We start from the raw sequence: 13,548 nt of genomic DNA, 5'->3' as shown, positions 1-13,548 counted from the left end.
CAGGAGTGTCAAACTCAAGGCCCGGGGGCCGAATCCAGCTCGCGGGGTGCTTAGATCTGGCCTGCAGGGTCACCATGGAAACAGCAAAGGCCTGGCCCACGGTGGCTCTGCCAGCGAAAACGGGCTCCCGAGCTCCGTTTCCGGCTGTGACGGCCTCCTGCAAACCTCTTCCAACAGAGCTCACTGGCAGAGGGATGCAGGAGGCTGTCACAGCCAAAAACGGAGCTCGGAAGCCGGTTTTTGTTGGTAGAGTCTTCAGGCTACCACAGGTGCTCCCGACATGAGTGACGTCAAGCTAGCCACGCCCATCCTGGCCATGCCCCCCCCCGCGCTCCCCCAAGGACAAACACAATTTTGACGTGGCCCTCAATGAAATCAAGTTTGACACCCTGCATTCGAATGTAGAACAACAGAGTTGGAAGGGACCTTGGAGGTCTTCTAGTCCAACCCCTTCTCGATCAGGAGACCCTATGCCAGTGACGGCTAACCTTTTTCTAAAGATGTGCCAAAATTGTGTGTGCATGGGCACTACCAAGCAGGCACGCATGCCCACCTACCAGAAATTGCACGCATGGCACCCCTGCGCATGCACGCACAAATTACTTTTTTTTAAAAAAAAGAAGAAATGTGCAAATATTGCAAGAAAATTGCCCTTCCGCCCCTTAATGTGCGGAACAAAATGTTACTCACAAAAAAAGTTCAGATGCATCTGAGTTCAATCGATCCAAACGAAGCAGATTATGCTAAAGGGATTAACATTTGGATATTTCTGCCAACCCAAATATACAGAAAGAAAATCAGGCTACCCTCTATAGGTAGTCCTCGACTTACGAGCGCAATTGAGCTCACAAATTTATGTCGCTAAGTGAGAAATTGGTTCAGGGAGTTTCCCCTCCCCCCCTTTTACGACTTTCCTCGCCTCAGTTGTTAAGCGGATCCCTGCGGGTGTTAGATTAGGAACACGGTCGTTAAGTGGATCTGGCTTCTCCATTGACTTGGCGCGTCAGGTCGTAAGAGGGGATCCCACAACCGGTACGCTGCAATGGGGCATGCGCACCCATTACCCGCGATGCTCCAGCTGCTAGGTGGAGCGTTGCACAGACACCGTACACGGGTGGGCCCCCCGAAGCACCTTATCAGAATGGTGCCTGGTGCTGCCATTAGGCACTGGTAGGTCCACACCAGGACGTACCGGCTGGAACCCACCACTGGAACATGGGGATGTTTCAACGGTCATGAGTGTGAAAAATTATCATTTTAAGTTCCTTTTTTCAGTGCCGTTGTTAACTTTGAACGGTCACTAAATGAACTGTCATAAGTCGAGGACTGCCCATGTTTGGGACTTCACATCTGGGAAGGAAGGACGAGAAGCAGGGACAGATAGAATAATGGTGGAATAAATGCAAGATTTGGGGGAAGTTGCTTCCCCGCGGGAGCGAATTTTCAATCACGCGGTCAACATCCCCGTCTTGACTTTTTTGACCTCCCACATGAGGATATTGGGGGGGGGGGGAATATTGGAAGGTTTTGAAAACGTCCAACCAGCATACAAATGCAAAAAATAGAACAACCGTCGCAGAGAAATGTTTTAGAACATCTGGAAGAAAAATTCCGGACTTCCAACTGCGGGAACCGATAGCAAAGCTATCCATTTCCGAAACCAAACTGCTTACAACAGGGGTGTCCAAACTTGAGAACTTTAAGACTTGTGGACTTCAACTCCCAGAATTCCCCAGCCAGCCATGCTGGCTGGGGAATTCTGGGAGTTGAAGTCCACAAGTCTTAAAGTTCCCAAGTTTGGACACCCCTGGCTTACAACAAAGAGAGGGGGCAACCCAAATTCCATTGATGGAGAAAAGCCACACTGGTGATATAGGATTCTCAGGAGAAATTCATTTTGAGACGACTACGGAATTGTTGGGCACGAGACGAGCGAGGAAAGACGTCAGTGAACGGAGCAGGCACTTTACATCTCTTTGTGGGGGTCCCTGGTGCTGTCTGAGCTCAGGGTTTTTTTCTTGCAGACGTTACTCAAAAGAGGTAACTTCATCAAGCGGGGGGGGAGGAGGGGGGAGGGGGGGAGGGGGGAGGAGGGGAGGACTGAAGGGTTCTTCGGAGTTTCATTGCTTTTTGCAGATGTTTCATGACCCTACTAGGGAACATCATCAGTGCTAGAAGGGAGTGGGTTTTATGGAATGGAGGAGAAAGGGAAGGGGACAGGGAGGGAGAGGAGGAGGAGGAGAAGAGCAGGAGGAGGAAGACGACTGAAGGGTCCTTGGAGTTTCACTGCTTTTTGCAGATGTTTCATGACCCTACTAGGGAACATCATCAGTGCTACAAGGGAGAAGGAGGAGGAGGAGAAGAGGAGAAGAGGAGGAGGAAAAAGAGGAGAAGAGGAGGAGGAAGAGGAGAAGGAAGAGGAGGACGATGACAACTGAAGGGTTCTTGGAGTTTCATTGCTTTTTGCAGATGTTTCATGACCCTACTAGGGAACATCATCAGTGCTAGAAGGGAGTGGGTTTTGTGGAATGGAGGAGAAAAGGAAGGGAAGGGGGAGCAGGAGAGAGAGGACTGGGGGGTCCTTGATGCTCTCTGAGCTTGGTTGGTTTCTCGCAGACGTTTCATTACCCAGCTAGGCTACAGCTTCAGGGCCCCAAGAGGGTTTTCTCTAGCCTTCACCAAGGACCCCACAGCTCAACCCTGAACTACCAAATATTCTCTTCTCTGGGGGGGACCTCTACACGGAGGACACAACTTGGTCCTCTGAAGTTTGGTCAAGGAGGCCTTACCTGAAAGGCCGCTCTCCTCCTCCTCCTCCTCGCGGAGAGACCGTCGTGCTCCAACTCTTCCGGAAGTCATCTCGCTCGGCTTTCTTCTTCCTGAGCGGAGCCGGGATATAGGCAGTCTGGTTACTTTTATTGGGAAGGTACTGGTTAAAAGGCACGAATGATTTGGGCTCGCTGTAGGAGGTCCGCCGAGCCGACATGTCATCCTTCTTCACGTCCGGCAGCTTTCGGTGGGGCAGGTCCGACTCCGAATCGCTTCCTCTCCCTGTTTTAAAAACAAAACAACAACACCATAAAGGTTCCAAATGGAACCGAATGTGTGCGCCACCATCAAAATAAGTCCATTGATTTGGCCACAATGGGGTCATTCTTCACTTCCTGGTCTCAAAAATGTACAGTCTTCAGACTTGCGACATGAAGTAGGGCTGTCTTGCCATCTTTCCTACAAACGTGTTTCCCCGAAAATAAGACCCCTGAAGTAAGCGCTTGGCCTTATTTTCGGGGAGGTCTTATTATTTTTGAGGTGCAGGAGGCAGCGTGCGTGGTCACCTTATGGATGAATATTCCTATTCCTTATTCTATTCTATTCTATTCTATTCTAGTCTAGTCTATTTCTCCATTCAATTCCATTCATTATTCTATTCCGTTCCATTCCATTCCATTCCATTCTATTCTATTCTATTCTATTCTATATCTCTATTCAATTCCATTCATTATTCTATTCCGTTCCGTTCCATTTCATTCTAGTCTATTTCTCTATTCAATTCCATTCATTATTCTATTCCATTCCGTTCCATTTCATTCTATTCTATATCTCTATTCAATTCCATTCATTATTTTATTCTGTTCCTTTCCATTCCATTCTATTCTATTCTATATTTCCATTCAATTCCATTCATTATTTTATTCCATTCCATTCCATTCTATTCTATATCTCCATTCAATTCCATTCATTATTCTATTCCATTCCATTCCATTCTATTCTATATCTCCATTCAATTCCATTCATTATTCTATTCCATTCCATTCCATTCTATTCTATATCTCCGTTCAATTCCATTCATTATTCTATTCCATTCCATTCCACTCCACTCCATTCCATTCCATTCCATTCTATTCTATATCTCTATTCAATTCCATTCATTATTCTATTCCATTCCATTCCATTCTATTCTATATCTCTATTCAATTCCATTCATTATTCCATTCCGTTCCGTTCCACTCTGTTCCATCCCATCCCATCCCATTCTGTTCTGTTCTGTGCAGTTCTGTTCTGTTCTTCATTCCAATATTCTATTCTGTTCTGTTCTGTCTCGTCCCTTCCAGTCCGGTCTCATCCCATTCTTATGCAGAATTTGTGATTCGCCAATGATAATACAGTGGGGAAAAAGGATGAAATCTTAGATAATATATTAATATCATTTTGAGGCTTGACCAAAGGAACTCAGCCAAATTTTTCTCGTCGCAATTCTGCTTCCAACAGCAAGAGTGTTGCATGCCAAGTGGACCACTCTTTCTTTTCTTCACCCCCCCCCTTTTTTGTGTTTCTAGGTAGCTAATTGAAACTCAGAGTTTAAGCTGAAAAGGGACACTGGAAATGCAAATTGGGGGGGGGGGGAGGCCTTTGAGCAGAGAAAGGAGGCTGTTTCTGCATTCTCAAATCCTTTCTTGCTGTTATATGACACAACACCCATAATCCATCTAAAAAGGGGAACGATGGAAATTTGGAGAAAGGAGATTTCATCCTTACAGCAAAAGCTAAGAACGAGAAAACTATTTCAGAGGAGCCCCAAGGCGGGGAAAATTCTAAAGTTATTTAAGAAGACATAAATACTTAAGCAATCATGTGGTGTGTTTAATTCTTTACTCTCTAAGCAATATCAAACAAACAAAGAGTAAAAAAGGGATAGATAGATAGATAGATAGATAGATAGATAGATAGATAGATAGATAGATAGAGATAGATGACAGATTTTATATATATTATATAGATTTTGCTAGCAATTATTAGATGACTATTAAAGCTACCCTGGTACTTTTATTAGCAGTACCTATTAGAAAGCATTTTCGCTAACCATTTTTAGACTACTGGATGGATTTAGGATGATGTAATGAAATGCCATAATATAAATTTACTCAAAATTTAGAATATCTCACATAAAATGAAGTAATGATAGTTATAGTCAAATAAATGTTTAATAATGATAATAATTGTATACATATATATCAGATTGATAATACGAGCTTCTATATAAATTGTTAAGTGAAGACTATGGTGAGAACGTACAAACGTTTTGTAACCAATCGACACACTGTACGAAACTGGAAGATGGTTTAATGTACTTGTTTGTTTATAAATAAATAAAAAATTTCTAAAAAAGAAAGAAAGCATTTTTGCTAACAATTTTTAGATGACTATTAAAGTTACCCTAGTACCTTTGTTAGCAGGACCCATTACAATAGCATTTTTGCTAACAATTTTCAGATGCACATGCCAAAACCAACCAACCAAATCAAACTTCTTTCCACTGTACACCGAGGTGGCTTGTTTACATGCCAGAAGTCTGGTTTTCTTTAACTTTTGATCTCATGTTTTTTGTTAAAAAGATGCTTGCCTCCTGTGTCCTGACAGGAGCCCCAACTCATAAATTTGGTGGGGCAACTGTTCGTCCCACACCTCACAGCGGGGAGTGGGCGTGGGTGGGTGGGAACTTTAGCAGCCCTGCAAGCAGATTATCTCAAACTACGGGTAGTCCTCAAGTTACGACCCCAATGGAGCCCAAAATTTGTTGAGACCTTCGTTAAGTGAGCGTTGCCGCATTTTACAACAGTTCCATTGAGTGACCGTTCAAAGTTACCCTGGCACTGGGAAAAAAGTGACTGGGGGGCATTTTTTCCATACTTACTGTACAACTGTTGCACCATCCCCACGGTCACGTTATCAAAATTTGAACCCTTGGCCACTGGTTTGTCTTTATGAGGGCTGCCATGTCCTGGGGGTCATGTGGGTGGCTTTGAAATTCCTTTGAAATTTATTCTTAGATATACATTCTTATAATTGCTATTTAACATTTGTCAATTCATATCATTTTTCCACCTCTATATTTACATTTTAATATTTTCTTATTTCCTCTCCCCCTAATTTAATCATGTGTCAGATATTCATTTCATGTTTTGTTCCTTTCTTTTTCTATTTATATCCTTTTTCAAGCCAATCGTAAAATCGCCCCCATGTCCTGTAATACGCTGGTTCCTCTTTGTCCTTTATTCTCAATGTCAACCTGTTCATTTCTGCACAGTCTTATTAATATCTTCTTTATTACCTCCCCTTCCGATGGGACTGACTTTTTCACTGCTTAAGAGAGGACTGGGAAGCACCATGAAGTGGTATATAAGTATTGTGGCCTGTTGGCCACGAGCCCCTCCAGCAGCCAAATCAGAGGTGGGGGAGGGGGAGTCAGGGTCAGCATCAAGGAAACCCGAGAGCTCCGAGGGGGAAGAGGGAATGGAGAGAGAGAGAGAGAGAGAGAGAGGGAGGGAGGGAGGGAAGGAGGGAGGAAGGGAGGGAGAGAGAGGGGGGGGAGAGGTCTGGAGCTTGGGTCGTCAGATGGAGAGTCAACAGACCCCAGGTCTGGAGGGAGTGATGAGGAAGAGGAGGAACAGCTGAGTCCAGTGCCTGATACACGGATGCCCAGAAGGCAGAGGAGAGGAGAGCAGTGGAAATCTATGGGCCGGTCCTTGGGATGGAAGAGCCACCTCTGCTAGCAAAGCCTTACTGTGGCTCTGGGGATAAAAGGCAGGGGGTGGAGATGAATAGATGTGGCAGACAACTATTCATCTCCCTGCTAGGCGGACTTGTTAGGCAGCGTTGAGAGAGAAACTTTTTGCCGGGGCTGCTGCCGCTATTATTATTATCTTTAGAGGGTTTTTGTGTTTGGGGAGCTGGGTCAGAACAATAAGTCTAAGCGCTATTAGAAGTCTAACCTTCTAATAAGCAAAGTCAATGAGAAAGCCAGCTTCCCTGAACAACTGTGCTACTTACTCATTTAACAACTGCAGTGATTCACTTAACCACTGGGGGAAAGTTCACTTCACAAATGTTTGAACAACAGAAATGTTTGGGCTCCATTGTGGCCGTAATCCAGCTTTCTGAGGATCAAGCTCTCATTCGGGTGACCATGAGAACATCCCGTGGAAACCAGCTGTGGAGGTGGTAGTGTTTTGCACCACGTGGGTCGTATGTTATGTCCTGTCAGAAAGGGAGTTCTGGTTCCCTGGGGCTGGAGGTGGGAGGGCACAACTCACCATCGCTACTCCCTCTCAGCACCACATCTGGAGAAGGGGTCTGCTGGGACCGGGACCCGAAGGAATCCAGACTGTCGAAGGAATCATCTCGGCCGTGACGCGGGGGGGAGAGAGAATCGCTGCGCTCCGAATCCCAGCAATCTACGTAGCCGCTGTCGCGGATGCTGCGCTTTGGACTCTCGATGTCTTCCGTGTCCTGATGAGGAACAGAAGCCTGGTTAGAAAAGCACATCTTCTAAGGCGGGGGGGTCAAAACTGGATTTCTTTGATGGCCGGATCAGCACTGTAGTTCTCCTTCACGGGTCGGATGAGGGCAGGAAGGGAGAGAGGGACAGGATGGGCACCTCCTGCAGCACCCTGTTTGTCAAAACGGGGCACAGGGGGACCTCATGCACCCCCCTTTGCACCCCATTTTGGGCCTGGATGGAGTCCTGCAGCTCCCTGCCGGCCAAAATGGGGCACAGGGGGACCTCATGCACCCCCCCTTGCGCCCCATTTTCAGCCTGGATGGAGTCCTGCAGCACCCTGCTGGCTAAAACGGGGCACAGGGAGACCTCACACACACACCCTCTTGTGCCCCCTTGTGCCCCATTTTCGGCCTGGATAGAGCCCTGTAGCACCCTGTCGGCCAAAACATGGCACAGGGGGGTCTCACGGGGCCCATGGGGCCCATTTTCGGCCTGGAGGGAGTCCTGCAGCACCCTGCCGGCCAAAACTGGATTTGGCTACTAGAGGCACCGCAGGCCTTATTTGCTATTTCCAGGCCGGCCCCGCGAGCCAGATTTGAGCATCCCTGCTCTAAGGCAAGACTGCCCAACCTCCGGTCCATGGAACCCCACCGAGCCGCGACATGCCAGAAGCCGTCCCGTACAAACAAGTGAAGCCTCATTCGCGGGATGCAGGCAGCACATGAAACCACACGTCCTCCGGTCCGCGAAGAAACCGTTCTCCATGGAACTGGTCCGCGGAGAAACCAAAAGTAGGGGGGCACTGTTCGAAAGACTTCCTTGTACAAATATTCTCCTTTATTGAACTCTCTTTGTTTAAAACAATGGACATTTCCATCTTGACCAAATCTATTTTTTCACCTATCCATTCCGCCGCCGCCCCCCATCCCGCGGTGTGGTGTGGCCTCCATATTTGTGGAATGAAGAGATGAACAATCTGTGGGGATTTAAATATGTCTGTGAAGAATGGGAATATAAAAGAAGTAAAAAGGCTATTCCAGTCTGGGGGAAAAAAGAAATGCAGGCAAGCGTGTTCATTTAGTGACTGCTCAAAGTTACAACGGCCCTGGAAAAATTGATGTATGACTGTTTTTCACACTTATGACTGATGCAGCATCCCCACGGTCCTTTTGAAGTGACTTACGACCGTTTTTCCTGCTTAATGACCATTGCAGCCAATCCTGTGGAAAATTGATCAAAATTCAGATGCTCGGCAACTGACTCGTACTTATGACGATTGCAGTGTCCCGGGGTTACGTGATCCCCTTTTGCGACCTTCTCAAAGTCCATGAGGAAGCCAAGTTCAGTTAACAACCGGGTTGCTAACTTATCAACTGCAGGGGATTCACTTAACAACCATGGCAGGAAAGGTCGCACAATGTAGGAAAACTGTTTTAACAACGGTCTCGCTCAGCAATGGGAACTTGGGGTCATAAGACAAGGACTACCCCTAGTCTGAGCACCCCTGTAGCAGGGCTGAAAATGCATCACAAATGATAATTTCATCTTACAACCACAATGGAGCCCCAAAATCCTGTTGCTAAGCGAGACATTTGCTAAGTGAGTTCTGCCCCATTTTACAACCTTTCTTGTAGTTTCTATCTCTGTAGGGGTTTAAGCCAGCAAATGGTCGTTAAGCGGATCGAATCTGACTTAGCTTGTTGGAAGATTGCCAAAAAGGGTCCCCGTGACCCCAGGACATTGCTACTGTCATAAATATGAGTCAGTTCCCAAGCGTCTGAATTTTTGATCACGTGACCACGGGGTGGGCTGCAACGGTCGTTAAGCGTTGAAAACAGTCATAAGTCACTTCAAAAGGTCACTAAATGAACTATTGTAAGCTGAGGACGACAATGGTTCTTTCCAATGTTCACCCAAGTTTCTTGGATCCTCAGAACAAATCGATTTTCTTCCTTACAACCACTTTTCTGGTTTCCGAAAGCTGTTGTAGCTTTCGGAAACTACTACGCCAACCTGTTGAACTTGAAGAAATAAAACACCATTGCCCAGACTCTGTGGGAAAACTGCAATTTGACTTTCCATTCTGTTTTTTTTAAAAAAAATAACCTGTTTGTTTCTATCGCTGCGCCCAGCACAAAGGATATCCGATGATAGCCGGTAACATAATCCAGAGCAAGAAGTTGTTGGTTGGACCATTAGTTTTTAAATATTTGGACAAAATAGGGCAAACCCCCCCCCCCCATCTTTGGGGCTTTGCTGCGTCTCAGTTAAAAGAAACTTTTTCCAAACTCGATTCAAATCTGCCGTGCAAAGCGAAGGCACCAAAGCAAAACAAGAAGTGTTGTATCTTATGATTCTTCTTTTTTTAAAAAACCATATAACCACAAGTATACCATTACATCTTAACAATCACTATTTCATATTATCCAATATTATATCGATTCCTCTTACCATCAATCCACCACAACTGTCATTGCTCTTCTGCTTTCCATACACTATATTATACTCTATTTCACCTCCGCCCTCTCTCCTCTCCCTCTCTCCTCCTTCCCTACCTCCTTTCTTTCCTCTACCATCCCTCTCTTCTCTACCTCCCCTTCCTCTCTCCTTCTCTCTCCTCTTTTCACTCCTTTTCTCTCTCCTACTCTTTCTCTCCCTTCCGTTTCCCTCTCTCCTATCCCCTCTCTTCCTCCTTTCCTCTCTCTTTCTCCTTCCCACTCTCTCCGCTTAGTTTGCACGGTGTATTTCAGCATCCAAGCAAGCTTCATTTAATAGTGATGGTATCTTGTGATTCTTGATGAATATATTTTCTTTTTATGTATGCTGAGAGCATAGGCACCAAAGACAAATTCCTTGTGTGTCCAATCACACTTGGCCAATAAAGAACAATTCTGTCTCATTCTACATTTTCACTCCCCCCTCCTCCTTGTGCCGAACAGAAACACAAATTTACGCAGGGTAGCTTAAAATAAAACAGAATTTAGTGAAGCCGTCTTAAACGCATCTTTGATTAAAGTCAGAATCATTGCGTTTAGCTTCCACCCCGCTCTCCTTCAGCTGGGGAACCGTCCAACATTTAAAACCCATCAATCCCAGAGAGGAAACCCACAACCCCTTTTGACCAAATGCACATTTCCTAACACAACTGAGGAGGCTTAAAAATAAATAAAATAAAAGCAACCTGAAACATGGCTAGCCCATTCTCAACATCTGCTTCGCGGGGGCAGCTCTCCGTCCTGAGTTTTGAAGTTAGCATCTCTAAACCGTCAGGGAAGGGAATTCCTTCGGAATCATGCTTATTTGATCCGCAACTCCAGAAAAAAAAAAACACCCCTGAATTTTACAGCTTGTTGTTTGTTGTTTCTCCGCTCGGTCAAAATAAACCCAGCAACGGCGAAGAGAAACTGCAGTTCTGGAAAAGGGGGATGTCTTTTTTCCTAAAGCAACCAGCCGTTTTTTTAAAAGAAAAGAAAAGAAAAGCAGAACGCTCTTTCCTCGATGCCTCTGAAGAATTCAGTCTTGCTCTTCGCTCGCTGGCAGCTCCTGGCTGCAGGAGATCTGAAAGCACTTCTGGCTGCCACACATGTTCGGAGCGAGGAGAACAATGGACGCCTTTGACAGGCGCCCGATTATAAATTCTTTCCAGGGCAAGCAGCACATACTAAAACGCAGAGAGCTCTCCAGAAGGAGGAGGAGGAGGAGGAGGAGGAGGAGGAGGAGGAGGAGGAGGAGGAGGAGGAGGAGGAGGAGGAGGAGGAGGAGGAGGAGGAGGAGGAGGAGGAGGAGGAGGAGGAGGAAGGGTCAGGAGAACCTTACTTTTTAAGGAAAAAAAGTGGCCCCTTGTTTCGGGTAGGAGCTTGTCGAAGTAATTCAGAGCTGGAAGGGACCCTCGGAGGTCTTCTAATCCAGCCCCTTGCTCAAGCAGCAGAGCTTATATACCATTTCAGACAAGTTTCATTCAGAAGCAGAAGCTTCAGCAAGATGGGATACCCTCAAGAACACCAGAAGAGGTGGTACCGCTATAGAATGGAGTGGAGTGGAGTGGAGTGGAGTGGAGTAGAGTAGAGTAGAGTAGAGTAGAGTAGAGTAGAATAGAGTGAAGTAGAACAGAACAGAATAGAACAGAAATAGTGCAGAGTAAAGTAGAATTATTTAGATACAATAGAATAGAATATAGAATAGAAAATAAAATAGAAAATAAAATAGAGTAGAGTAGGATAGAATAGGATAGGATATAGAATAGAATAGAAAATAGAGTAGAGTAGAATGGAATAGAATATAACAGAATTGAATATAGAATTTAATATAGAATAGAAAATAGAGTAGAGTGGAGTGGAGTGGAATGGAATAGAATAGAATAATATTGGAAAAGAATAACAGAACAGAACACAATGATATTGGAATAGAATAGAATAGAACGGAACAGAACAGAAAATAGCGTAGAGTAGAATTCTTTAGATAGAATAGAATATAGAATAGAATATCATGTAGAATGGAAAAGAAAAAAGAAAAGAAAATAGAGTAGAGTAGGATAGGATAGGATATAGAATAGAATAGAATATAGAATATAACAGAACTGAATATAGAATTTAATAGAATATATAATAGAATAGAAAATAGAGTAAAGCGGAGTGGAGTGGAATGGAATGGAATGGAATGGAATAGAACAGAATGGAATAGAGTGAAATAGAGTGGAATAGAATAATAAAGAGTAGAATAGAATAGAATTCTTTATTGGCCAAGTGCGATTGGCCACACAAGGAATTTGTCTTTGGTGCTTATGCTCTCAGTGTACATAAAAGAAAAAATAAAATATATTCGTCAAGAATCATAAGATACAACACCTAGTGGGAGTCATAGGAGTAGTTAGTCTCTTGAGTATGAAATCTGTAGTGAATCACAGAGGATGTTAAAAATACAGAAAAACTATCAGAGCATTTCACCAAGACTGCCATTGTCAGTGACGTTTTGTAGTGCACTAGTGAGGCCACACTTGGAGTCCTGCATCCAGTTGTGGTCACCATGATAAAAAAAAACGCTGAAACTCTGGAAAACACGCAGAGAAGATGCACCCAAGATGATAAAAGATCTGGAGGCTAAATTGTATGATGAACGGTTGAGGGAGTCTAACCTATCGAAGAGATGGATTAGAGTGACATGATAACCATCTTGTATGGGACCCGGTGGCTCAGTGGCTAAGACGCTGAGCTTGTTGATCAGAAAGTTTGGCAGTTCAGCAGTTCGAATCCCTAGCTCTTGATTTATTGACCAGTCACTTAATTAATGTTTGAAGCTACGTCGTACATCCCCAGAACCACTTACGAGGCATTATCAAAGTCACGATGGCCACCCCTTCCTACTCTTTACTAAATATCCTGGTTGTTCCAATTTGTTTTATCTCAACGAGTTACTATCCGATTGATCGGAAGTTATTTCCTTGACCAAAGTGAAGTATGCTTCTATACTCTGCACAATCAAATCTGAAATTAACTAACCCTTTTTAGGTGTTTCAGGATAATTGGATTTTTCCTGACATCTTAATTCATTGTGATGCTTACGTTTTCAATTGCTGGTCTGTGACGAAATAATGATTGATATTTGATTTGATTAAATTTCCTTTAATGAACATCCAAAACTTTTCTGGAGAGCCCAAAACTTTCAATGAACACCCAAAACTTTTCTGGAGAGCCCAAAACTTTCAATGAGCAACCAAAACTTTTCTGGAGAGCCCAAAACTTTTAATGAACACCCAAAACTTTTTCTGGAGAGCCCAAAACTTTAAATGAACACCCAAAGCCTTTTCTGGAGAGCCCAAAACTTTTCATGGACACCCAAAACTTTTCTGGAGAGCCCAAAACTTTTCATGAACACCCAAAAATTTTCTGGAGAGCCCAAAACTTTCAATGAGAACCCAAAACTTTTCTGGAGAGAACATCATTCCTTTGCTTAATTGTGGGGGCCCTACGTGCCCCCCTGTACACAGCCAGACCTCCAAACTCAATAAACAAATTCCTATTCTCCCTGCATATTTCCCAAAGTAGCATCTTTTCCCTGAGACTACAGCTTCTGCATACTAACGGCCCGCATTTAATCCTTTGGCGAGCTGCCATTTTTGCAAAGCAAAAAGAAGAAAGGGAGAAAAAAGCTGGTTTATGGCAGAAAGTTCAGCCACAAACAGGCCTGAAAAATCAGGGAAACTACGCAGACTATATTTCATTCATAAAACATTCCTTGAAATATAAAAAAAAAAGCTTTGTCGTTCTCTCTCT

At 44.4% G+C, this 13,548-nt stretch overlaps 1 protein-coding gene across 1 annotated transcript in view; it reads right to left on the bottom strand.

The window, feature by feature from the left end:
• LIMCH1 (LIM and calponin homology domains 1) overlaps positions 1 to 13,548 on the bottom strand; it is a gene marked incomplete at its 5' end in the record, with an annotated part of 198,638 nt that overhangs the window by 64,971 nt on the left and 120,119 nt on the right. The window contains 2 exons of the mRNA XM_081959722.1: positions 2,790 to 3,051; positions 7,092 to 7,287. Of these exons, the coding sequence (XP_081815848.1) occupies positions 2,790 to 3,051; positions 7,092 to 7,287 (458 nt within the window). The remainder of the gene's footprint in view (positions 1 to 2,789; positions 3,052 to 7,091; positions 7,288 to 13,548) is intronic.

This window comes from Natrix helvetica (assembly GCF_964273705.1).
Source record: "Natrix helvetica genome assembly, chromosome: 7".
In the NCBI taxonomy this organism is placed as follows: Eukaryota; Metazoa; Chordata; class Lepidosauria; order Squamata; family Natricidae; genus Natrix; species Natrix helvetica.
Note: the sequence above shows the minus strand (reverse complement) of the source record. Positions and strands in the feature narration are given on the sequence as shown.